This window comes from Anguilla rostrata, chromosome 16 (genome assembly GCF_018555375.3).
Source record: "Anguilla rostrata isolate EN2019 chromosome 16, ASM1855537v3, whole genome shotgun sequence".
NCBI lineage: Eukaryota > Metazoa > Chordata > Actinopteri > Anguilliformes > Anguillidae > Anguilla > Anguilla rostrata.
The window spans coordinates 33,373,814-33,401,026 of record NC_057948.1 but is presented as its reverse complement, the minus strand read 5'-3'; the positions used below and the strand labels follow the sequence as shown (position 1 = coordinate 33,401,026).

Below are 27,213 nucleotides of genomic sequence, written 5' to 3'. Positions count from 1 at the left end.
AATCGTTTTTCACTGTGTGGTTCGGTGTGTGTACAGGCCAGGGGTCGGGGGTCGGAGGTTGGAGGTCGGAGGTCAGGGCATCAGTCTGATGGTGAGGGATTGGTGTCTTTAAAGCTCTTCCTTGGCCTTCCTGGAGTTTGGCTTTTTTTTTTTTTTTTTAAAGGAAGTGCCAGGTTTTAATGAACCTCGTCACCTGGCAACCGTGGGAAATGTGCGTGTGCCTGATGCCATTTTTGTGAGGCGCCCTCCCACACGCCAGCTGTCCCGGGGTTTGATTCCCCTCGCGTGCCACCGCGGGGCGGGGCCCCTGTCACCTTGTGTCTCTCTTTTTTTTTGGGGTGCATTTACCTCGCTGACCCTTCCCGAATTGGGACTTCTCCATGGATGCACCTCCTGATGCTGCCCCATGCCTTGCTTTGCAAGGCGAAGCTCCGGTCTGTGCTAATGCTAAAGCTGAGCTTTTTAGTTCCATGGCTGCTGACAGACCAGCGCTGGTAGACCGCAGTGACCCTTGACTCGTCCCTCTACGGCTGTTGTCTTCACTCGGTGAACGGTAGACATGTCTGCTGTCCTCCTCTCTGAAATTCATCCCTCCTGTTCTTCTGTGAGAGGGCTGGGATGCTTCACACGTCAGCACTGATCTGCAGTGGGCCTTTGTGTTTCATATCCACCACTGGGCATCTCTGTCAGAGCCTGTTCATGCTGAACTATCCCTGTCAGACTCTTATCCACACACACACACACACACACACACACTCATCATGCACACACGAATGTACACACACACACTCATCATGCACATACACACACATAAACACGCACACACACACACTCATCATGCACACACGCACGTACACACACACTCATCATGCACACGCACGTACACACACACTCTCATCATGCACACACGCACGTACACACACACTCATCATGCACACACGCACGTACACACACACACTCATCATGCACACACGCACGTACACACACACACTCATCATGCACACACGCACGTACACACACACACACGCATGCATGCATACACACACACACACGTATGTACACAATGCACACTGTATATACATCAGCACATGTATTTATGCTTGTGCTGATGTATACATGCACACATGTCTACTGATAGATACATTTACACAGATGCACTTTCACACGTTTGTACAAAAAGCAACAGTATATTCATATAGCATAGTATAGTATTTGTCTGAACATGTCTGAAAATGATTTGTAGCCGACTTAAATTCTCCAGCACAAACGTATTCATAAGGAATACTGGGATAAGTAATGGGTTATCTAATGTTGTTAGATCCTCAGACCGTGATCGTATTTCAGCGCTTCCCATGCCTGTTCCAGACTGGCTATGAATAGACGGATCTTGTGAACGATAGCTGGCTGTGCTAACGCTCACCGAGGTAGCGGGCGGGAGGCCGTGCGACTCCGCTTTCACGCTCCTCTCCGAGCGCGTCCGCCTGTTAACGGAGAGCCGCGCGACCGCGCGCTAATTTACCGGGCTGATTTAGACTGGATCATGAACAAGGGGTGACATAGCTCAGGAGGTAAGAGCGGTTGTCTGGCAGTCGGAGGGTTGCCGGTTCGATCCCCGCTCTGGGCGTGTCGAAGTGTCCCTGAGCAAGACACCTAACCCCTAACTGCTCTGGCGAATGAGAGGCATCAATTGTAAAGCGCTTTGGATAAGAGCGCTATATAAATGCAGTCCGTTTAACCCGCTTTTCTGTGTGCGCGGGACGAGCGCTCCTCGCTGTGCTGTTGTTGTGCTGCGTGCTGTGTTTGTGTTGTGCTGTTGTTGTGCTGTTGTTGTATTCGTGTTTCGAGTGCTGATGCTCCAGAAGTGCTTGTGAATCGTTGACTCACTCGTGCGTTTCTTGTTCGCAGTTGAACGTCATTCCCACTGCAGCTGGGAGAAAGATGAGGTTTGTTTTTTTTGTTTGTTGTTGAGGAGCGTGTTTGCCGTCCGGTGCAGTTCTTTGGGGGAAGGGAGGGGAGGGGAAGGGGAAGGGGGGGGGTACGGCTTGATGTGCGAAAGCCTCAGGATCAGCTGTCATCAGCAGAATCTGATCCGCAGGAAGGCGAGCGACTGCCGACCCCTCTGTCTCTGATGGTTGCCGTGGTGATCTGCCCCTGAGCAGGATTCAGGGACTGCCCATCTGCAGGACTGGAGTATCTCGATACGGGACGGGGGGCTGTTTCAGCGGGTGCTTAGAAGCCTTGAGTGGCGAGAGGAAGCGTGCCTATGGGTACTGTTTCCTACGTTCTAGCTGACCAATAGGAACCTTCAATTCTGCCCAATTTAAAACAGAATTTAATATATAAAGACCCAGGAGCCATTGTTTCTTAGTCTTCTAGTTCAAAAAGTTTGATTTAAAAAAAAAAAAAATTCTATGAAATCAGTGCAGTGAATTCCGGACAGTGTATCTGTGCCCCTCAGTGAGGACACGTCCTTCGTGCGGTCTCGAGGCCTCCTTGTTGGCCCACTTCCTGTTTCTTACGCAGGACAGGAAACGGGGATGCTGCTGAGTAGCGGGATCGATGCTAACGCGTCGGCTCTGAGCGCGAATCGAGCGCGCGATCGAGCGCCGTTTATCGCAGCGCTGGAAGGAGTGCAGCACCGCAGTGCAGCTCCTCAGACCTCTCTCTCTCTCTCTCTCTCTCTCTCTCTCTATCGCTCTCTCTCTCTCTGTCTCTCTATCTCTCTCCCTGCTCTCTCTCTCTCTCTCTCTCTCTCTCCTCTCTCTCCCTCTCTCTCTCCTCTGCTCTCTCTATCATCTCTCTGCTCCTCTCTTCTCTCGCCCTTCTCACTCTCTCTCCTGCCTCCTCTCTCTCTTTCTCTCTCTTTGCTCATTCTCTCTTTCTCTCTCCCTGCTCTCTCCTCTTTCTCTCTTCTCTCTCTCCCTCTCTCTTTTCTCTGCTCTCATCTCTCTTTGCTCACTCACTCTCCGCCTACTCTCTTCTCCTCTCTCCTCCTCTTTTCTGCCCGAAAACAACCTGCACGGAATTTCCCTTGGAGAATGCGAGCCCCGTCCTCCCGTGACCAATAGTGTGATCTATCCGTCTGCTGTTGCAATTAGACTGCAGGTCGAGCCCGTGAAAATTGTTGGCAGGTGGGCGAGCTGGGTGATTGTGTGGTCAACTCCGGGTTTATGAGTGGGAGTAGGTCCATTCCTTCATGAACAGTACGTCCCTGGGGGGGGGCGGTGGGGTTACCAGATTACCACACATTTTTCACATTCAGGTGAAACCTAATCTGAGGCCTGCCTAGTCACACTGTGAGAAGTCTGTCATGAAAGCCTTCCTGTGCTTATTTAACACACGTGTACGCTTTATGAGCTCCTGTGGTGGGACTGTGGAAGTGAAATACTGCTCTTATGTCTCAACATTGTGTACAAGATTTTATTGTTGCTTCTATATAACAGCACTCAGCAGAAGCCCAGATAGGAATGGTTTGAAATGTACATCCCACCCCCCCCTCAGAAATGCAACCTTGAAGGACTTCCCCCGCCCCCCCATCATAAACGTAGGTTTCTGTGCTGGTTCCTTATAAATATTATGGGTGGGATTTGTTGAAAATTGAAGGGATATTCTTCCTTTATTTTCAGTGTTTTCAGAAATTGAGCCGTCCCTCTGCTTTTTGGGGTTTTCTCTTCTGTAAGGCCTTAGTGTCCCAGAGCTGTAACGGGAGTGGATGAAGCCTCAGGGCTGCCCCCTGGAGGTGCTGTTGACCGTTAGCTGTTAGCCATCAGCCATTACCCATTAGCCATTAGCCGTTAGCATCAGTTATTATCAATTAGCCACTAGCCATTAGCCATTACCCATTAGCCATTAGCCATCAGCTATTACCCGTTAGCCACTAGCCGTCAGCCAATAGCCATTAGCTGTTAGCCATGATCCGTTAACCTGGTTTGGCTTGGCGACGGCAGCGCCTCCACATTCTGCACCCTGCTGGGAAAGTGATAGGAAGTGTTGAAACTTGGTGCGCCCCTGCTGAATTCCCGAAGCGCGGGCACGGACGGGCGCTGGCCCCGGGGCGGAATGAGGACCCCTGGAGGATTGATGGCGGGGTGCGGAATACGGATTCTCGTTTGATTTGTTTTTGTTGCCCTCTCTCCTCGCCCCAAAAGTAATCATCTCCTTCTCCCTCTATCCTTTCCTGCCCTCTCTCTCCCCTCCCTCCTCCCCCTCTCTCCCCTCTTTCTCTCTCCCCCCTCTCTCTTTCACTCCTCCAGCCATAACCAGAGAGTGACGGCATTTCAGCACCCTGTGACGGGACAGGTCTCGCCCGAAAACGCTGACTTCAACCTCCAGGAACAGTGAGTGCCCCCCCCCCCTTCCTTTTTAAACAAAATATTGCGACCGTTTGCTATAGTCTTTATTTTGTGCGTGAGCTCCCGCCGGTGTCCTGTGAGCTCAGGGCCCTGCCAGGAGCGGGTGAAAGTGTGCGACCTCCTGCTGTTTGAAGAGCGGGATTAGTGTCCGAAACGCCGGGTTCGAAAAACGAGCCGGAAAAACGGCTGGCTGAGTCCCGGGAGACGCCGCGGGCCACCCGAGCCGCCATCGACTCTCCGGCTGCGGGGAATGATAATACAGAGAGAGAGAGAGAGAGAGAGAGAGTTGGCCTGTCTGCGTTTAATGAGGGTGGTTTTATTCATGGCTGTATCGGAGTCGTAGATGCTGCTGCTTCTGCTTTTTGCTTCCTGACTCTTGTGTTTTTACGGGAGTTATCGTCTTGGTCGTTGCCGTGGTGATGAGCTAGGTCATCAATCGCTAGCGGCTTTGATGCTGGGGCCGAGGAACCAGCCCATAATGTTGAAGGAAGGCTCAGCATTAATGGTGGTTATTATTCATAGTGTGGGTTTATTAGAGTGGGTGGTATGGGGATTTAATGTACGTCTGCAGGTGGTAATGAGCACTCCTGAGGCGCCAGGTTTGCCCCCCCCTGCTGGGTTGCTACACCTTGGGCTGTCACCCTGACCCGTGTCACAAGGGCTGGTGGCGATTTTTGGGGTACAGCTCGGTGTGCTGGTCATGAGGCGTGTTTCCCGGTTTGGTGCTGGGGTGTTGGAAGTACGCATGGGAACATTAGCCCTGTGGAAGTGCACATGGGAATGTTATCCCTGTGGAAGTGCTCATGGGAATGTTATCCCTGTGGAAGTGCTCATGGGAAAGTTATCCCTGTGGAAGTGCTCATGGGAATGTTATCCCTGTGGAAGTGTGAACGGGAATGTTATCCCTGTGGAAGTGCTCATGGGAAAGTTATCCCTGTGGAATTGTGAATGGGAATTTTATCCCTGTGGAAGTGCTTATGGGAATGTTATCCCTGTGGAAGTGCTCATGTGAATGTTATCCCTGTGGAAGTGCGCATGGGAATGTTATCCCTGTGGAAGTGCACATGTGAATGTTATCCCTGTGGAAGTGCGCATGGGAATGTTATCCCTGTGGAATTGTGAATGGGAATTTTATCCCTGTGAAAGTGCTCATGGGAATGTTATCCCTGTGGAAGTGCTCATGTGAATGTTATTCCTGTGGAAGTGCGCATGGGAATGTTATCCCTGTGGAAGTGCTCATGGGAATGTTATCCCTGTGGAATTGTGAATGGGAATGTTATCCCTGTGGAATTGTGAATGGGAATTTTATCCCTGTGGAAGTTCTCATGGGAATGTTATCCTTGTGGAAGTGCAAATTGGAATGTTATCCCTGTGGAAGTGCGCATGGGAATGTTATCCCTGTGGAAGTGCGCATGGGAATGTTATCCCTGTGGAAGTGCACATGGGAATGTTATCCTTGTGGAAGTGTGTGAATGGGAATGTTATCCCTGTACTAAATATGCTGATCAGAAGGAGCTGATCAGAATAATGCAGTTTTAATTCCAGATACCTAGATCTTAGCATATCTGTCTTTAGTATAGCTGTAAAATGAACAATTTGGCAAAGATAAGGGCAGTATTTAAGGCAGTGGGTGATTTAAAGGACCTGTCCTTCCACCCCCCCCCCCCCAGCTTAGAGGTGACCATGATATCTCCAAACATCTTCAAGCGAACCTTACACCCCCCCCCCCTCCAGAGGGAGGAGGGATCTGTGTTCAGAGGATTTAGGGTTTACACAGCAGTATCCTGCTTCCTTCCACAGGCTCAGTTCAGATAATGCCAGGGGGAAGTGGGGGGGGGGGTCTGGCTGTTTGAAGCCCCTCCTCTCTTATCTCAGTCCTTTATTCTGCTCTCTGATTGTATCTGTGGGGAGATTTCGCTCCACTGGGGGCGCATAGGGGGTGTGTGTGTGTGTGTGTGTGTGTGTGTGTGGGGGGGGGGTTAAAGGGTGTTTCAAGGTGTATGACTTTGAAGCTGCTGTTGCCTCTGTGTCTCTGTTGAAGATAAAAGATCAGTCCTGTAGCAGAGTTCTGCCGGAATAATGTCCCCTTCCTGTTCTGCCACCAACCGCACACAAACCACACACCAACCTCATACCAACCTCACACAAACCACACACAAACCGCACACCAACCACACACCAACCACACATCAACCTCATACCAACCGCACCCCAACCGCACACCAACCTCACACCAACCACACATCAACCTCATACCAACCACACACCAACCTCACACCAACCACACACCCACCTCATACCAACCGCACACCAACCACACACCAACCACACACCAACCTCACACCAACCGCACACCAACCTCATACCAACCCCACACCAACCACACACCCACCTCACACCAACCGCACACCAACCACACACCAACCTCATACCAACCGTACACCAACCACACACCAACCTCATACCAACCTCACACCAACTACACACCAACCTCATATCAACCTCACACCAACCGCACACCAACCTCATACCAACCGCACACCAATCGCACATCAACCGCACACCAACCTCATACCAACTGCGTTTCAACCGCACACAGCTGTAAGCTGTCTGCTTTTCTATTCGACGTGATCGCTGTGTGATTTTCCAAGTCGTGGAGGACGAAATGCTCCATGAACCAGGCCTGTAACTCCTGACACCCCCCCTCCGGTGAAACTGAACCCCCATCCCCCCCCTGGCCAGGGAGCACTGTTGTGGACGCGGGTCGCTGTTAAAGACCTGAGTGTTTTGCGGCTTGTCAGGTGACCGGAGGGGAGGGCTACGGTGTCCGGTCCTAATGCCGTTCTCGGGTTCCTCTGTGGCCGGAGCCCGTTCCTATTTTTACTGGACCCGGCTCGTTTTCCCCTCCTGTCCCGTCCCGTTGGGTTACGGCGCCCACGCTCTCGCGCTACCCAGCAGCCCCCTGGGCTACCCAGCAGCCCCCTGGGCCGGCTGGCGTGCGCGGCGGTGCGCGGGAGAACCACGCCAGCGATGCGCCGTCTGCTTCACGCTCGCGCCCGTCGCCCGTCGCTCGGCGCCGGCAAGGCCGAGCTGTCGCTTGCACGTTGCCATGACGGCGGCAGTTTGGATTTCGAACACCTGGGGCCTCGCTAGACGGCGAGCAGACGGACGCTTTCCACCCGCTAAACACGCGGGTACTGGGCCTGGCTCGGAGCCGGTGGCGGAGGAGGGGGGCGGGGCTACACGGCTCGTGGGGGGTGGGGGGCGGGGGGGGGAGGCTGTCTAAATGATCAGTTACTCACAGTACTGCTAATGTCTTTAAACAGCTTCATTTGAATATATGAAAACATATTTCTAAGTTTTGAATTTAGAAAGGAAAGACGGGAGCCCGCACTCTTGATGAATAGATATAGATTATGAATGTCTATGCAACAAAATTATTTTCATTTTTATTCCTATTTGGACAAAGAGACAGGCATGTTTTGGCCTAAGCCGTCATCAGTGTCTTTTTGAAATTTTGGAATTTAAAAATTGATTTTCATCTCTTGTCTGTGATGAAACTAGTTTTTCTCTTATAATCATTTTTCCTTTTAGGAAAATGACGTCCAAGCAGGGTGCATGTCCTAATATTGCGTTTTTTTACATTCATTTTCATTTTTATCTTTGGGTCATTTTTATTAGCTTCAGAAGAACACCTATATCCTTCGAACATTGGCTGAAAACCGTGTCGAAACAATTGCCGACTCTACTGTTGTAATATATTTCAATTTGAAGTTCCTCCGAGATTTGCTGAAATGATTCATTTTGAAGCTGTCGTATTTGTCAAGCTAATGTGAAGATATGATGCAGTTCCGTAACTCTGGTTTACACACACAGACGTCACACTACGCGCAGTGTGACTGAGGGCTGGTCATTAGGCAGGAAATGTATGGGTAATATGTAGTCTGAGTGACAGTTTATCATCCCCTCCTCTCCTGCACACAGTCACTGGAATGATAATCGCACTCATATAAGAACATACCACAGGGTCCAACGCAACTTTTCAGCTGGAATATGAGTTTTGCTCAGCTCACATCAATCTTCAGCAGTGAAAGGGGAGATGTTTGGCGTGTTTGCACACTGAGGAACGTGGAAGTTTAGAGACCCAAACCCACGCTGATATCTGTACTCTGGTGACTTTCCCCGATACTGAAATAGAGAAGCACTGATAAAAGCTATAAATCTCTCTTTTTTCTCTCTCCGTCTTACTATCTCTCTTTCTATCTTTATGTATAGAGTGTGTGTGTGTGCGTGTGTGTGTGTGTGTGTGTGTGAGAGACAGAGGGTGAGTGAATGTGAGTGTGTGTGCGTGTGTTTGTGTGAGTGTGCGTATGTGTGAGACAGAGAGTGTGTGAGTGTGTGTGTGAGAGACAGAGAGTGTGTGACTGAGGGTGAGTGAATATGTGTGTGTGTGTGTGTGTTTGTGTGAGTGTGCGTATGTGTAAGACAGAGTGTGTGTGTGTGTGTGTGTGAGAGACAGAGAGTGTGTGACTGTGAGGGTGAGTGAATGTGAGTGTGTGTGTGTGTGTTTGTGTGAGTGTGCGTATGTGTAAGACAGAGTGTGTGTGTGTGTGTGTGTGAGAGACAGAGAGTGTGTGACTGAGGGTGAGTGAATATGTGTGTGTGTGTGTGTGTTTGTGTGAGTGTGCGTATGTGTAAGACAGAGTGTGTGTGTGTGTGTGTGTGAGAGACAGAGTGTGTGACTGTGAGGGTGAGTGAATGTGAGTGTGAGTGTGTGTGTGTGTGTTTGTGTGAGTGTGCGTATGTGTAAGACAGAGTGTGTGTGTGTGTGTGTGTGAGAGACAGAGAGTGTGTGACTGAGGGTGAGTGAATATGTGTGTGTGTGTGTGTGTTTGTGTGAGTGTGCGTATGTGTGAGACAGAGTGTGTGTGTGTGAGAGACAGAGAGTGTGTGACTGAGGGTGAGTGAATATGTGTGTGTGTGTGTGTGTTTGTGTGAGTGTGCGTATGTGTGAGACAGAGAGTGTGTGTGTGTGTGTGTGAGAGACAGAGAGTGTGTGACTGAGGGTGAGTGAATATGTGTGTGTGTGTGTGTGTTTTGGACCCCATCACAGGAAGGAAAAGGAATGCTTCATCATAGCTGCACACACATCTTCAGATTTCAGCAGTGGGTTTTGTTGACACAGGGCTTTGGGAAGGTTTTGTTGGACCTGGAGTAATATTCTGCCCGTAGAATGGAATGTCTTGGATATAGAGAAAAGGAGGGGGGGTTACTGAGCTTTTTTTGTGCCCCCCCCCACTGCGTTTATTTTCAGCCAGCAAACACAGAGGGGGGCAGTCAGCGCACGCCTGAGCAGTGAGCAAATTTGTCTCTGTGTTTTAACTCCACGGACTGTTGCCCTCTCTGCATTTTTTCCTAAAATAGTCCAGCGGCCGGTATCGTGCTGTTCCAGATGCCTGCCTAGCTGCTCCCGATCATTTACAAATGATGCGGATGACGGAACTGACTCTGTTTGTTTTCCTGTGAAAAATACATTTTCTTGTGACTCTTCTGCGGTAATTATGCTGCTAATGCTTTCATTGGCATACAAGCCTATGATCTCCTCCGGATGTTGCTCACTGAGGACGGTGCTGTGGTCCAGGCACCGCCGGTGTGTTGTGTGCAGGTGTGCTGTGCTCAGGTGTGTCGTATGCAGGTGTGTTGTGTGCAGCTGTGCTGTGCTCAGGTGTGTTTTGTGCAGGTGTGCTGTGCTCAGGTGTGTTTTGTGCAGGTGTGCTGTGCTCAGGTGTGTCGTATGCAGGTGTGCTGTGCTCAGGTGTGTTTTGTGCAGGTGTGCTGTGCTCAGGTGTGTTGTGTGCAGGTGTGCTGTGCTCAGGTGTGTTTTGTGCAGGTGTGCTGTGCTCAGGTGTGTTTTGTGCAGGTGTGCTGTGCTCAGGTGTGTCGTATGCAGGTGTGCTGTGCTCAGGTGTGTCGTATGCAGGTGTGTTGTGTGCCATTGTGTTGTGCATGACGGTGTCTGAGCGTGAGGCGTCAGTGCCCCCCCCCCCCCACTCACTGTGGGAACACCGTTTTTTCTCCGCACCACTCACCACTTCCTGTCACGGCTGTCGCGCTCCTTGACGGACGGCCCCTCCCGGCTTCTCGGCTCCGCCCCCACAGGAGGATCGTTGAGTGGCGGTTACGGCTCCTTGCACCGTGTTCCTGGATGTTCAGATGTTTTGTTTTTTTTATGAAACGACACGCTCCGTTGCGTCTCTGACGCGTGTTGGGAGTTGTCGTTCCTCTAACGGAAGGACGTGCGGTTGTCCCAGGGCAGTTTCTTTTAAAGGCGAAGTCTGAAAATGAACAGAGGCAGCTCTAAGACTGGCTCCTTTGCATTCGCCCGCCATTTTGGCTCTGTAGAGTTGAGTGTTCTTCCCCTGTCCCAGAATGCCTATCGGAGGGGTGAAAGAGATTAGCTGATTAGCCAGAGAGCGTGCTCACCGTGGCTTTCACTGAGCTTTGGGCACCTCATCTCCCTGTGGAGTGCGTGCGTTATCTGTCAACACAAAAAGGTCAGAGGTCGTGACCCGCCCTCAGACTTCCTCAGAGGGCCCGTTTCCAGAACCTCTCACAGAGACGAGGAACGAGCTTGACCGGGTTTAGCATGAACTGCCCCGTCAGCACAAATAGCCCCCAAAAATAGCATAATATTACTCCAAAGACTACAGACAGAGAGGCTGTTGTTTACAAGTACAGTTTTGCAGAGTTATGCGATACATTAATAACTACGGCTACATTAATAAATGTGTTTGCCATGGAGGTCTGTGATCTTCATTACTTTCTCTGTTTTTTTTGGCCATTTCCATAATTTCCCCTCATTTTTTTGGCCTTTTTGGATGGATAGTACCCATGAGCCTGGATGCAGCGTACGGTGTGGTTCATACAGACACAGGCATTTTGACCGCTTTGCCAGATTCTGGCAGCTAGCAAAGTGCGATGATGCACTTGAATTCCGGAATGCGCTGGGGTCTGGATTCCCGTCCTTGTCGGTCGTGGAGACCGGATGTTTGATGGCCTGTCAGCGCTGTTGCTAGGCGCTCCTTCTCCTCTTTACGGTGACGATGTCGCTCACGACGGGTGCTCCGTTAAAGATGCACTCACCTGTTGTGCCAAACAAACTTAAGAAAAGAAATGGGAAATAAAAACAGACGCGTGGTAACTCTGTGTTATTATTTTAGTATTGCAATGTGAGCATGCTGTTTCTTACGATGTCCTGGCACTTAGAGCTGCTGGGAGGTGGGTAGGGCACCTCTCCCTCTCCCTCTCCCTCTCCCGGGCAGATGGTGTCCCAGCTGGTCCCTGGCTTCCCGCTGGAGGCTACAGACTATGGGTGCGACTGTATCTTTGCTGTGACTGGGACTGTATCTCTGCAGGGCTCGGTGCTAACACTTCTTTTCCCAAAGAGCACATGTGCTTGTAAGTCTAAAAATTTAGGAGCACACTATCGCATCCAAATTAGAAGATGACTGAGTTGACTGTGCCTGTATCTGTGACTGTGGCCATATTTGTGACTGCTTGTGATTGTCTGCTTCCTCTGACAGACCAGGGATTCTGTACATCTCTTTCCCTGTTCAGGCTCCTTATGCTGTGTGTCTGTCCTTAGGCTGTGTGACTGTCTGTCTGTCGTTAGACTGTGTGACTGTCTGTCTGTCGTTAGACTGTGTGACAGTCTGTCTGTCTGTCCTTAGACTGTGTGACTGTCTGTCTGTCCTTAGACTGTGTGACTGTCTGTCTGTCCTTAGACTGTGTGACTGTCTGTCTGTCTGTCATTAGACTGTGTGACTGACTGTCTGTCTGTTCTTAGACTGTGTGACTGTCTGTCTGTCTGTCGTTAGACTGTGTGACTGTCTGTCTGTCCCTAGACTGTGTGACTGTCTGTCTGTCGTTAGACTGTGTGACTGTCTGTCTGTCCTTAAGCCCTGTGACTCTGTCTCACAGTGTGCACCTTGAAATCCCCCCTGAATACGCATGTAAGTTTCACAAGTGTCTGAATCTTGAATGGCACTCATTGTTTATAGACTCCCCAGTAAACGGTATGTCACTCCAGCTCTGTCCCAGCAGCGGAACACTGCTTCCAAAGCCGATGAACTGAGGACTCTGCACCAGCGCGAGAGGTGCTGGACATTTTGCCAAACATGAAGTTGTTCATCTATTATTAACAGTGTGGAGGAACCTGCGATGATGTGAATCTGCTGACTGGAAGGTGACTGCGAGACTGCGGGGTTCTGTGCTGCACTGCTGCTCTTCAGTAGCTGCAGGGGCTGCTGCAGGGCTGCTGCAGGGGTGCTGCATTGCTGCTGTTCAGTAGCTGCAGGGGCTGCTGCAGGGCTGCTGCAGGGGTGCTGCATTGCTGCTGCATTGCTGCTCTTCAGTAGCTGCAGGGCTGCTGCAGGGGTGCTGCATTGCTGCCCTTCAGTAGCTGCAGGGTTGCTGCATCGGTGCTGCATTGGTGTGCTGATTATGAGACACACCCCCCAACCCCAAGCCTCAGTCCTGATCTCACCACTGCATTTCAGGACTGAAAATTTCAATTTTTTTAGGGTATTGTTCATCCCCTGTCCCGTCTAATCCAGGCCTGTACCAGCTGGAGCAGTGCTATTATTAACTACACTAATCCAGCTGTATACCAGCTGGGGCTGTGCTATTCTGAAACTACAGCCGGCAAACAGCTGTGGTCACCGGCCTAGATGTGGAGAGCTGTTGACGGTTCACGTGTAAGTGGTGCTTTACAAAACAAGGGCTGAGTGAGTTATTGATTGATGGATTCATTCACTGAGTTCTCATCAGATCTCATTCTATTCTGATATCCACACACATCAGATTGACGTCCCCATGGTGAAAATCAGTCAACCAGTTAACTAACCAATAAATCAGTGTGCTTCTGCTGGTATGGGAGCATGCAGCTGGGGGGGAGGTTCGATTCGGGACAGGGGTCCCACAGTCGCAGGTTCGAGCATTGGAAGCGGCACTGGCTGCTCACACACCAGCGCTGCTGCAAACTCAAATAAGGACAGGATGCATTAAAAAAGGCAAAAACACGAGCGTTCTTCCTCAGGGACTGACAGGTTCCACTGCAGCTCTTCGCTAAGGCCGCGGAGCTGGGATATCTCAGGGTCTCCCTCTCCCCGCCGTCTCCCGGAACATTCCGCCCTTCTCAGGCTGCGCTTCCGCAGACGTCTTTATGAGAACGGCTGAGCTCTGTTGTTTTTGTTCAGGCGCTCTGCTCTGAGGGGACAGGAAATCGATCTTCCCTTTCATAATGCAGGCGGAATGTGTTTTTTTTTTCTTTTTCTTTTTTTAAATCCGATGATGTCGGCTGGAAAACACTGACTGTGGAACTCTGGGTTGGTTCAGTTAAGTGTGATGTCACAGTCACGTTGCTGGGCCCCGCCCCCGTGTGGGAGGCCCCGCCCCCACACCTGCAGGGCAGTTATGATTGAGACTGTGAACATGCTGTCCTTTGGTCATGGGAGAGATAAGCTCTTTGCCTTTTGAAACACCGTGAAGCTGCTGCTGCTGCAGGTGACGCAGGTAATCTCCTGTTACAGGTGTCTTCTCAGCTTTAATCCTTATTCTTCCTGCTATCACCCATACTGCCCGAAGGGGCCAGGGAATGCACGGGATTGTGTTGCCAATCAGATGTAGGAGATAATTAGAGTCAGGTAGTCATGTTGATGAGAATTTGACCAGTACTCCATACTTACCCAGTAACTAGCACAGATTCCACACGGCCACCGCTTGCCTCCTCACTGAAAGCTCTGTCGCTGTTCTGATGAAAATCATTACGGTTTAATGCATCTGTGTGTCCTCTGCAGGGCTGCCCCTCTGCAGCACTACTCTGTCTCTGTGATGCTGCTCTGTCTCTCCCTCTCTCTCCCTCTCTCTCGCTCTTTCTCTCTCACCTTCTCTCTGCCGCTCTCTCTCTCCCTCCCTCCCTCACTCCCTCACTCCCTCACTCCCTCTCACTCCCTCTCTCTCTCTCTCTCTCTCTCTCTCTCTCTCACTCCCTCACTCCCTCTCTCACTCTCTCTCTCTCTCTCTCCTGCGCAGGCCCGACTCCCGGATGTCGCAGTCCCAGCCCGAGCAGCGGCCCTCCAGCCTGGTCAGCGAGTCGTCCACAGCCGTCACCTCCTCCACTGTGGACTCCGCCTCGGGGTCGAAGGTCAGGACTCCCCCCAGTTGCCCTTTCACAACCCTGCGACACAGATTTATGTGTGTGACACATGGAGGTACTTCAGCTCTCACCGTGCATACGGCTGGGTGTTTGTCACAGAGAATATTGGCTAGTAAGCATATTGGAGATGTCATAGAAATGGAAAAAGTCACATGATCTGTGACAAACACCCAGCCGCCACCATAGACACTTTCCTCAGGTCTGTTTGGAGCAGCATTGCACCTCAACATCTTCAGCATCCAGTGAAACATGCAATGTCATTTCTACTTTTTTACGCCTCCATTACACTTTGAAGGATCGCTGAAGTGACACGGGTGTGGAACATGGAGAAATGTATTCAGTCAGCGTTTGTACTTGAATTTGACTCTCAAATAAATGCAAATGTGTGATTTTGGTGAGGAAAAAGCAACTTGTTGCAAACTGTGTTTGCGAAGTGTAAAAAATAAAATGTCTGCAAGGTTAAAAAGTAAGAATATTTTAAAAGTCAAAGTAAAGAGCGAGGTACATGTCTCCCTCTTCCTGATCCTTACCTCTCCTCCTGTGGGACAGTGTAATACATTCCATATGTAACCCATGTCAGATTTACTGCCCCCGCCCCCGCCTCCCCCCTCCCGCCAGGACAGCTGTTCCTGGTGCCCTCACCAGCTCAGTGAGTCACCTGCTCACCTGGCCACCTGGCCATAGCATCGGCACTTTACCACAGAGACACCCTCCCCGGGGCGTACGGGGAGGAAGGGGGGGGGGGCGGAGCGTGAGGGCCCCCCCCAGGGAGCCGCCAGCCTGGTCGTGTGATTGACAGCCAAGTATCAGTGTCATAACAGCCTCACGAAGATCAGACCGCCACAGAGCTCCGCCCCCCAAAACCGCTCGTCCCTCTGACTGACAGACGGGTGCGGAGTTCGATTAAAGCGCAGCGGCGTGGGATGACAGCGTATTACTCATCTCACACTGCCCGCGCTTCAACCTCCGACTGCACCGGCGGTAACGCGGCAATTAGGGCCCATCATTCGCCGCCGCTTTCCCCCGAAGCCTTAATGCAGCAGCGCTTTGTGCGGCTCTGGCTCTTTCAATAACGTTGATCTTTATCTTCCTGACGTTTTACCGCCTTTTGTCTCGCGCCGCTAGTGGGGCTATCCCGCTCTTCTTCTTCAGGCGTAATGGTCTCTGTCGCAATCCGGCCCCTTTCGCAGGGAAGGGGTTTCGCCTCTCTTCTGTGTGCCGCGGGGGTCGCCGACGCCCCTGCGGAATTTGCCCCCCGGGGAGGAACGCCCCGCTCCGAGCCCCACGAAGGGAGAGAGGCGCAAACGTGAGCGTGAGCGCTGGCTCAAAAAAAAAAACCAGCCAATCAGGTTGGGCGAAGGGGCTTTCGTTGGCGCGAGAAACGTGATTCGGTTGGATGACGGAGGGGAGGCAAAGCCCGGCGACTCACGCGTGGATTTTCCAGTGAAGAAACCTTTTTTGTTCGTCCATTTTCGTAACTGCCGTGTTCCCTTTCCTGGTATGCCTGTCGATGCTCTCCACTGTCGAGGCTTCGGAACGTGCCCCATAATCACCCCACGATGGAAACGTTTCTCGTCCACGTGTGATGGCTCCCCTCCTGCTGTTTTCACGCGAGCTGAGTTTGTTTAATTCGTCCGTGAAAAGCAGAAGAAGGATGTGGTGTTGTGGTGGTTCTTTCTCTAAGTGAATGACGTCAGCTCTTCGTCCGATGTGACGTCATCGCCGAGATCGTTCACATCTGTGTCAACGTCAACTGGGTCCTCTTTGATCCTGATGTAATCCTCAGGGGTTCAGTTTGAAGAACTGGAGCCCGGCACAAAGCAAACAGCACACGCGCATGCACGGAGGCACACACTGGGGCTCCAAAATCCATACTCAAACACAGAGAGAAACACAGAGTCTTAGAGAGAGAGAGAGCATAAGAGAATGAGAGAGAGCGAGAAAGAGACAGAGCAAAAGAGAGAGAGAGAGAGAGACAGGGAAAGAGAGAGAGATAGAGAGAGGGAAAGAAAGGGAGAATGAGAGAGTGAGAGAGACAGAGAGAGAGAGAGCATTGTTTAGGAGAGGGGATGACCATCAGTGTTTTTGGCTCGCGTGGCCGGGCAGTGACCAGGCGGTGGCAGCCTCTGTTCCCTGGTGATTGAAGCCACGCCCACTTTCTCAGCTGCACAGCCGATGATGGAGTGTGTTAGCGGGCAGGAAGTGAATGAGACTTCCTGCTTTTGCTGAGCCCTTCTCTGTGTTGCAGGGCTCCAAGTCCAGCGGCAAGGTGCACGGTTTCGGGAAGAGGGACCAGGCCATCAAGAGGAACCCCAATGTGCCCGTGGTGGTGAGGGGGTGGCTCTATAAACAGGTGAGCCCCCCCCCCCCCCTTTCACTGTCAGGGTTAGAAAGCAGCCCCAGTGACAAAGAGGCCCGTGATTGGCTGCAGCCCCAGTGACAAAGAGGCCCGTGATTGGCTGCTGCCCCAGTGACAAAGAGGCACGTGATTGGCTGCTCTCCCAGTGACTAAGAGTCTTGTGATTGGCTGACGGGAAAGCTCTCATTTAACCAGGGGGTTGAAGTTTATTAATATTTTACTAGGAAAACAATGGTTGATCTCTCTTTGTGCCCGAGAACATAATACAAACAGAGACAGGACTGGGTTACAGAGGCCGGCAAATGTTACATGTAGCTGGTTTGCTTTTCCGCCCTTTGTCCATTTGTATTATATTTTGTCTCTTATTGTATTATTGTTGTTGTTGCATGTGAATTTTTGTAATCAGGGTTCTCCTGAAAAAGAGACTCTCATATCAGTGAGACCTCCCTGATTAAATAAAAGATAAATAAATAAATAAATAAATAAAGTATTGCGACATGTTAAAATGAAGAATAAAAACAAAAATCCTGGTATCAGAATCCCTGGTGCAAACTTACAGAGACTCCAGTCTTTAGGGAGATGGTGCACTCTATGATCCTTCCTGGTTTGGGTAAGGAGGTCTAGTCTGGTCACTGTTGAAGTTAACGAGGAGTTCCTGTGTTCAGAATTAGATCTGTCTTATTATTTTGGTGGCTGGGGTGTTTTGTAGTTGTCCCAATTACCTTGATATGCATTTTTGTACATCACTTTGGATGAAAGCATCTGCTAAATAAATGTAATGTAATGTGTTTGAGGAGTGTTAATGTTATGAAGTTCCTGGAGTTCAGCTGTGAAGGAAATGCTAAATAAAGACTGTGTTAAGTGGCGTCAGACGGTGTGATGCTGGTAGTGATGTCACAGGGTGCGGTGTGATTGGCCTGTTGTGTTAAATGGCGTCAGACGGTGTGATGCTGGTAGAGCTGTCACAGGGTGCGGTGTGATTGTGGAGCAGTTGATGGATTGATGTGCTCTGGTTTCTACACCTCAGACGGACTCAGGAGGACGCGACCCCCTGCTGTTGCTTAGCGACGCGTGATGAGCGCTTAGAGAACTCTACTAAAACAGGGCCTAAATGAGACTGAGTGAGACTCCCTGTCCTGGCATGGTGATAAATGTGCATCTGTATACATGCAACCAGGGAAAAATTCTAAATTAAATGGGCCAAGTCGGTTACAGAGGGGTGTAAAAACCGGATCAGTGTCAAGCTAATTCATCCAGCACTTTCATTCTCTAGTTAATGTTTAAAGAAGCCAGAATAATAGTAGGCGCAATGGGCTTACGATATATGCCTGTGTGTGTGTGTGTGTGTGTGTGTTTGCTTTAACTCACAGGACAGCTCTGGAATGAGGCTGTGGAAGAGGAAGTGGTTTGTGCTCTCAGATTACTGCCTGTTCTATTATAAAGGTGAGTGCAGCGGGCTTTTGGATGACATGCTAACTAAGGCAGCCCAGATGGGCTGAGCAGCTGTGCTCCTTCTCAACAGTACATCCCTGCTACACAGCATCTGAGCATCTCACACACACACACACACACACAGCATCTGAGAGTCTTTCACACACACACACACACACACACACACACACAGCATCTGAGAGTCTTTCTCACACACACACGCACACACACACACACACACACACACACAGCATCTGAGAGTCTTTCGCACACAGCATCTGAGCATCTCTCTCACACATACACACACACACACAGCATCTGAGCATCTCACACACAGCATCTGAGAATCCCTCTTGTACAGTATCTGAGAGTCTTTCACACACACACGCACACATACACACACACACACACACACACACACAGCATCTGAGCATCTCTCTCGCATCTCTCTTAAAATCAGAGAGCCTGGAACGCAGACTTTGTCCAGGCTTTGTCCTGGCAGCTCACACAAAAAGTTAATGACCCTTAATCCAGCCGTGCCCTCGCCCCTTTCCGTTCAAACCGCACAGACCGCAGGTTCGTCCTGCTGTTTGTAAACGTGTGAATGGGGGGGTTGAGGCACGAGGGCTTGCAGGGCTGAGGGTGGCGGGACGTCCCGTGATGTGTGTTTTTTGGGCTGTGCCCCCACGCAGACAGCCGGGAGGAGTCCGTCCTGGGGAGCATCCCCCTCCCCAGCTACGTCATCACTCCCGTGGAAGCCGAGGACCACATCAGCCGCAAGTACGCCTTCAAGGTGAGGCCAGCCTTTATTACTGACCTATACATGTGTTATAGACGCTTTATAAACTGCTTACGCATCAGTTATATACATGAGTGTTATAATGTCACAGTGAATGGTAAGATGAGAGAAAGGTCATGGCTTCCTAACATAGAGCCATCATTTTATAACACAAAACTCATGAATGGGGTGTTCTGTCTGTATGTTATGCATGCGGTTCATGCAGAGGTTGTGTGTCCCATCCCCCAATCATCAACCAATCAGAGCATTGGCACCCCTTTCCTACAACTCCAATCAACAGCCAATCAGAATGATGCTGGGGAGCCCTGCTCTGCTGTGTTTGCTGGAGCTTGTTGCTTAATTGATTAATTGGTTATTTGTAGCTGGTAATTACTCAGTTATCATCCCTCGCCTGCTTTCTGAATGGGATCCCAACTGGTTTCTGATTTGTAATGTGGAAATAAAATCTCACAGATCCTGTGACTCCATGGTCATGTGATCAGGCCTTCAGCTGTATTGTGAGTTCATCAACTACACCCCTCCCCTCCATCCCCAGTCTGTTGGACATTGTCCTCTCATGCATGCTATCCCCTGACGTGGGCCTTTGAGGGCTGAAGCACTTTCTACTTTATGGAACTTCAAAAAAAATAATTTTATTTTTACACTTACTGGTCTGGGAATGTTGTTTGCAAATCTGACACTACAATGTGAACGTTCCCAACTTGTGAGTTTCTATGATAGGAATGTTCCCAACTTGTGAGTTTCTATGGTAGGCACATTCCCAGCTCATGAGTTTCTATGGTAGGAATGTTCCCAGTTTGTGATTTCTATGGTAGGAATGTCCCCATCTCATAGGTTTCTATGGTAGGGACATTCCCAGCTCATAGGTTTCTATGGTAGGCACATTCCCAGCATCGCTGCAGTTTGTCACCGGTAGAATGGCTCAGGATGTCCCTTCTCTGCTGTAGTGAAGTCGGCGTGTTCTGCAGCGTTAATGGAAGCGTGTTCAGCCGAAACGCGGAAGCCCCTTACGTGGGAAACGGTCCCTCCTGGATGTTCGCTGCGGGCGCCGGGAGGCCGTTCCGAAGCGGCCGTTTCATGCGCTTTTATTTCCCCCTGGTGGGCGCGAGCGCGCTGTCGAGCTTCGTTTCTCACGTCGCCCGGATCGCTTTTCATCTCGTTGAGCTTCTGCGACAGTGTACGCCGGTGGGCGGATGAATTATGCATCCCTGTCTCTGTTCCCCCCCCTGAGCTCTGAGCAGCGTGCGAGTGTCACAGGCAGGAGAGAGAGCTTCCTCAGCACGCTAACGCGGCGCTAACATCGTGCTAACGCCCTGCTAACGCCGCGCTACTTATAATTCTGACATCACCTCTGTCATCTGACTGACACTCGCGTTCTGATGAGGTTGCTACAGATAAGTACCTGCTGTAATTAAATACCAAAGTTGTGTTCTGATAGTTTCGTTATTCTGTTCTTCTGGTGCCTGTGGTTCTTCTAAATGCCAATTGAACACACTTTATTTACTGAATTATGCGAGTGGTTTACAGTGGCTGGAAGTAGAGTTTGTTTCTGACGTTTAGAACCTTATGTGATGAAGTGGGTCTGGTCTTATAGCGGAGTATCGGTATCGTAATAAGCCTGGTTCCCCCATTGAAGATTCATGGCTCATAAATTTTCCAGTCCGCACACTATGTGTCATGCTTGGAATCCCACACTGGGTCTCAGGAAGGAGAGGAACAGAGCTTATGTTTCTATTTCCTGTTCTGGTTTCCATTACACTGGGGGGGAAATAGGAAATGGTGCTATACACACGGCTCTTCTCTGTGTCAGCACCTGCAGCTATGTGGTGCGCCAGATGCCCCTCCCCCTGCAACCCGAACCAGACATGGACCGAAGCCCCTGGCACACAGTGGGCGTGTCCTGCTGTACCAGTGGGTGTGTCCAACTGTGCCAGTGGGCGTGTCCAGCTGTGCCCGTGGGCGTGTCCAGCTGTGCCAGCATTGCTGTGTGTGTTTGTAGCTCCGCTTGCTAACACCATTAGCGCTAGGCGATTGAGTGAGAGAGAGAGAGAGAGAGAGAAAGTGAGGGAGCGAGCCAGTGACCAGCTTCTCTGTGTCTTTGCTCAATGCTTTGTCCTTCTCTCGTTCCCATTGGTCGGGCGGCTCTCCTTGGCCCCTCCCACGGGTGCTCCGATTTTCGCGTTCCGTGGGCGTGAGCATGTTCCGGGAAAGGCCCTGTTCCTGAAACGCGCAGGCCGGCCGTGCATGAATAGGTATCTTATTCATTCATTCATTTGTTTATTCACTTATTTATTTACTTGTTTCTTTCAGCATCAAAACACACAATTTGGCCTGCCTTGATTTTAAAAAAAAAAACAAGGCTAAAAAAGCATACACACATGCATATGTGTTAGTGTATATGTGTATGTATGTGCATATCTGTGTGTGTGTGTGTGTGTGGTCTGAACTGAAGAGGGCAGTTCATAAGTGCCAATCTGTGGATATAAGGGATCTTTGAATGGTTCTGTATGGAGGAATCCTTCTCTATTCCTATCAGACGCTACAGGATAAGACTCAGTGCTGTTTTCCTCACCAGGGGAGGCTGCACCAAGGACTAATCACAGGGGTGCAAAAAATTGTACAATTTTTTTTGGGAAATAATTTTATAATTTTTATTGATGGAAAAATGATGTGTTCTCAGCGATTGTGTTCCTGGTTGTCTACAGTCATTTTCAAGTTGCAAATAATGTGTTTGTGTGTGTGTACGCGTGTGTGTATAGTGTGTGTGTGTGTGTGTGTGTGTGTGTTTGTGTATGTGAGTGTGTGTATAGCATGTGTGTGTCTGTACTGTGTGTGTGTGCATGTATGTGTGTGTGTGTGTACTGAGTGTGAGAGTGTGCGTGTGTATTGTGTGTGTGAGTGTGTGTATAGCATGTGTGTGTATGTATAGTGTGTGTGTCTGTACTGTGTGTGTGTGTGTGTGTGTGTGTGTGTACTGAGTGTGAGAGTGTGTGTGTGTATTGTCTGTGCATGTGTGTGTGTGAGTGTGTGTATAGTATGTGTGTGTGTGCATGTGCGTGTGTGTGTGTGTGTGTGTACTGAGTGTGAGAGTGTGCGTGTGTATTGTGTGTGCGTGTGGGTGTGCATGTGTGTGTGTGTACTGAGTGAGAGTGTGTGTGTGTATTGTGTGTGAGTGTGTGTATAGCATGTGTGTGTATGTATAGTGTGTGTGTGAGATGCAGGCCGGGCTGGGTGTGTTTATCCTGTGCACCTGTGTGGTCCCAGCCTCATACTCTCCATTGCTGGCCTCCCTCAGTAAGCTGTGTGTGCTTCTCCAGTGCTGGCCTCCCTCAGTAAGCTGCGTGTGTGCTTCTCCAGTGCTGGCCTCCCTCAGTGAGCTGTGTGTGCTCCTCCAGTGCTGGCCTCCCTCAGTAAGCTGTGTGTGCTCCTCCAGTGCTGGCCTCCCTCAGTAAGCTGTGTGTGCTTCTCCAGTGCTGGCCTCCCTCAGTAAGCTGTGTGTGCTTCTCCATTGCTGGCCTCCCTCAATAAGCTGTGTGTGCTCCTCCAGTGCTGCTGGCCTCCCTCAGTAAGCTGTGTGTGCTTCTCCAGTGCTGGCCTCCCACAGTAAGCTGTGTGTGCTTCTCCAGTGCTGGCCTCCCTCAGTAAGCTGTGTGTGCTTCTCCAGTGCTGGCCTCCCTCAGTAAGCTGTGTGTGCTTCTCCAGTGCTGGCCTCCCTCAGTAAGCTGTGTGTGCTACTCCAGTGCTGGCCTCCCTCAGTAAGCTGTGTGTGCTCCTCCAGTGCTGGCCTCCCTCAGTAAGCTGTGTGTGCTTCTCCAGTGCTGGCCCCTCAGTAAGCTGTGTGTGCTCCTCCAGTGCTGGCCTCCCTCAGTGAGCTGTGTGTGCTCCTCCAGTGCTGGCCTCCCTCAGTAGGCTGTGTGTGCTCCTCCAGTGCTGGCCTCCCTCAGTAAGCTGTGTGTGCTTCTCCAGTGCTGGCCTCCCTCAGTAAGCTGTGTGTGCTTCTCCAGTGCTGGCCTCCCTCAGTAAGCTGTGTGTGCTCCTCCAGTGCTGGCCTCCCTCAGTAAGCTGTGTGTGCTTCTCCAGTGCTGGCCTCCCTCAGTAAGCTGTGTGTGCTTCTCCAGTGCTGGCCTCCCTCAGTAAGCTGTGTGTGCTTCTCCAGTGCTGGCCTCCCTCAGTAAGCTGTGTGTGCTCCTCCAGTGCTGGCCTCCCTCAGTAAGCTGTGTGTGCTCCTCCAGTGCTGGCCTCCCTCAGTAAGCTGTGTGTGCTTCTCCAGTGCTGGCCTCCCTCAGTAAGCTGTGTGTGCTCCTCCAGTGCTGGCCTCCCTCAGTAAGCTGTGTGTGCTCCTCCAGTGCTGGCCTCCCTCAGTAAGCTGTGTGTGCTTCTCCAGTGCTGGCCTCCCTCAGTAAGCTGTGTGTGCTTCTCCAGTGCTGGCCTCCCTCAGTAAGCTGTGTGTGCTCCTCAGTAAGCTGTGTGTGCTTCTCCAGTGCTGGCCTCCCTCAGTAAGCTGTGTGTGCTCCTCCAGGTTCTGAGGGATGAACCGGGGGTTAAACCTGCTGCTGCAAGATAAAGATCCGCCATTTAATCTCACATCACGAGAGCCTTAAAATAGAGCCGTGAAAGACTGGCAGGCTGAGGAGGGAGGGAGAGAGCGAGAGAAAGAGGGACTGAGACTGCAGTTATTGTTAGCAGACCTTACACTTTTCTATGGGGGTCTGGGTGCAGGACCTTCAGTGTTATGTGTGAGTGTGAGAGAGGGTGTGTTTGTGTGTGTGAGTGTGCGTGAGTGTGAGTGTGTGAGAGTGTGGGTGTGAGTGTATGAGGGTGAGAGTGTGCATGAGTGTGAGTGTGAGTGTGTGAATGTTTGTTCTAAATGGCCAGGTCAGATTATTATAGCACAGCTGATTGTGGGTTAAGCTGGTTTATTTCCTTTAGGAAGTCAGTCTAGTGTTGGTTTCATGCCTGTCAGTGTGTGCTGTGCATTGCTGGCTAACGCTGAAGCCTTAGGGGACCCCCCCCAGCAGAAGTAAGACAGCAACGGCTGGGGATATAGCTATGTGTATACCAGGAAAGGTGTTAGTATGAACTGTCTATCATGCTATTTGGGGGTGGTGTGGGTGGTTATGTGCCCTGTATTCTAATATTGGGAGGGGGTTGTAACTCCTGGATCTCCCCCCCTAAATGATGCCCTTGCAGAGACAGGGACACAGGGCAGCTCAGGGATGTGTGCGTCTGTGTGTATGTGTGTGTGTGTGTGTGTGAAATACGCTGAGAGGGCTGTCTTTTATCGGAGTCTATCTGCAGCTCCACCAGGGTACGGGGGTATTGACGCGCACACACACACACGTTCGCGCGTGCGCACACGTACTACAGACACACACACACACACACACACACACACACACACCGAGGCAGCCAGAGGAGACCAGAGGGCACATGAATACAGAGACCCTGCGTAGGGGCTGCTGGAGCAGTGTTGTGTAGGCTGCGCTGATTGGTGTAAAGTTTTAAGAGAGCAGGATCGTGATTGGGCGTGATGTTGGGGGCGGGGTCAGAGAGGGTCATGTGATGTGAATTTGGCGGCTGGCTGCCATGCTGTCGCGACGCAATGCTGGCGGTGACGGACAGACCCAGAGGCAGGTTTAGGGAGCAGGAGGAGGTCGTTTTAGCAGAGATCATTATTCTCACATTCACAAGCTGCGGTAAGAGACCTCAGCAGAAGCCTATAGAAATATGGGCTTCCACTGCTCTCTTAGGAGTGTGTGTGTGTGTGTTTGTTTGTGTGGGTGTGTGTGAGTGTGTGTTTGTTTGTTTCTGTGAGTGTGTGTTTGTTTATTTCTGTGTGTGTTTGTTTGTTTCTGTGTGTGTGTGTTTGTTAATTGCTGTGTGTATGTGTGTGTGTACCTGTATGTGTGTGTGCTTAAGCCTGTGTCTGCGTGTGTGTGTGTACGCGCGTTTGTTTGTTTCTGTGTGTGTATGCGCGTCTGTACATCTCCACTGTTGACCTTGGTGCATAGCGTACGGTCCAGGGTATAGGCTGTGTGTGAAGGTATGTGCATTTCATGTGTACCAGTGCCTGGTGCTGCATATCCTGGCATCCATATTTAGTCTTTCCGTGTGTGTAGCTTGTGTAGTTTGTATGTACTGTGTGGGTGTGTAGTGTATATAGTGTGTGTATGCACTCACAAACAGATGAAATCTGTATGCGAGAGTAAGAGAACGCCTTTTGAATTAGTAATGAAAGACAAATGAGAAAAGTCACGAGAAATTTGGAATAAACTGGGTTTTTCCTTTATAGACTCGAGCACATGCTACTGTGGGCATAATTGGTGCGAACGCGCATTTTTAATGAAGTGAATTAATGAGGATTTAGAGTTAATTATCTTACATTGATATTCTGCTGGTGTATGGTATTTCATTAAAAGGCTTTTAATGAAATATATCGGAAAATATGTACCAAGATAAAGGCAGATCACTATGTGAAAATACTCTGAGATTAGTCTGAATTTACTCTGTGGGAATACTCTGAGATTAGTCTGTGAGATTACTCTGTAGGAGTATTCCGAGATTAGTCTATGAGATTACTCTGAGATTAGTCTGTGAGATTACCCTGTAGGAGTACTCTGAGATTAGTCTGTGAGATTACTCTGAGATTAGTCTGTGAGATTACTCTGTAGGAGTACTCTGAGATTAGTCTATGAGATTACTCTGAGATTAGTCTGTGAGATTACTCTGAGATTAGTCTGTGAGATTACCCTGTAGGAGTACTCTGTGAAAGTACTGTGTGAGAAAGTGCAGTTTCAGATGCAAGGGATTACATAACCAGCAGTGCATTGGTCTAGGTACACACATACTTACCATGATGGCAGCAGTATGTGTGTGAGTGTTTGTGTCTGTTATGAGCATGCATGTATGTGTGTGTGTGTGTGTGCGTATGTTACCTGTGTGTGTGTATGCATGCGTGTATGTGTGTGTGTGTTTATGTTATGAGCGTGTGTGTTATGAGCGTGTGTGTGTGTGTGTGTGTGTGTGTGTATGTGTGTATGTTATGAGTGTGTGTGTGTGTGTATATGAGTGTGTATGTATGTTATGAGTGTGTGTGTGTGCGTGTATGTGTGTATGTTATGAGTGTGTGTGTGTGTATATGAGTGTGTATGTATGTTATGAGTGTGTGTGTGTGTGTGTGTATGTTATGAGTGTGTGTGTGTGTGTGTAATGAGCGTGTGAGTGTGTGTATGTTATGAGTGTTGGGTTGTTATGTATGTTATGATCTGTGGTGTTGTGTGTTGTATGTTATGAGTGTGTGTGTGTGTGTGTGTGTGTGTGTGTATGTTATGAGAATGTGTGTGTGTGTATGTTATGTATGTGTGTGTGTGTGCGCGTATATATGTTATGTGCGTGTGTGTGTGTACTCTGCTCTCTCTGACCCCTCCCTCTCTCTCTCAGGCCTGTCACGCGGGGATGCGTGTGTGTGTTATGCGCGCGTGTGTGTGTGTGTATGTTATTGTACGTGTGTGTGTGTGTGTGTGTGTGTATGTTATGTGCGTGTGTGTGTGTTGTGCGCGTGTGTGTGTATGTTATGAGTGTGTATGTTATGTATGTGTGTGTGTGTGTGTGCGCGTATATATGTTATGCGTGTGTGTGTGTACTCTGCTCTCTCTGACCCCTCCCTCTCTCTCTCAGGCCTGTCACGCGGGGATGCGTGCGCACATTAACAGCCGGAGCTCTGTGATTGGCTCGCAGGCCGAGCATGGCGGCATGAGGACGTACTACTTCAGCGCAGACACGCAGGAGGACATGAACGGCTGGGTCCGAGCCATGAACCAGGCCGCCCTGCTGCAGGGCCCGGGGCCCGCAAGGTACGTGCCCCGCCCCGGCATACCCCACCCCCAGCCCCGCCCCAGCCCCTCCCACAACAAAAAGTTGTGTAAGTTGCTCTGGATAAGAGTGTCTGCTAAAAAATGGCTGATATGTCGTGTAATGTAACCTAAAGCCTGCCTCCCACTGCATCCATCACGGCAACCACCAGGAAGTGCCCCCCCCCCCCCTTAGGAACCGCAGC

General features: G+C 50.3%; 1 protein-coding gene across 1 annotated transcript in view; it reads left to right on the top strand.

Moving 5' to 3' along the window:
• Positions 1–27,213, top strand: part of LOC135242643 (pleckstrin homology domain-containing family A member 7-like) — a 113,798-nt gene that overhangs the window by 52,346 nt on the left and 34,239 nt on the right. The window contains exons 4-9 of the mRNA XM_064313797.1: positions 4,254–4,337; positions 14,445–14,556; positions 16,817–16,921; positions 18,298–18,370; positions 19,051–19,151; positions 26,835–27,010. Of these exons, the coding sequence (XP_064169867.1) occupies positions 4,254–4,337; positions 14,445–14,556; positions 16,817–16,921; positions 18,298–18,370; positions 19,051–19,151; positions 26,835–27,010 (651 nt within the window). The remainder of the gene's footprint in view (positions 1–4,253; positions 4,338–14,444; positions 14,557–16,816; positions 16,922–18,297; positions 18,371–19,050; positions 19,152–26,834; positions 27,011–27,213) is intronic.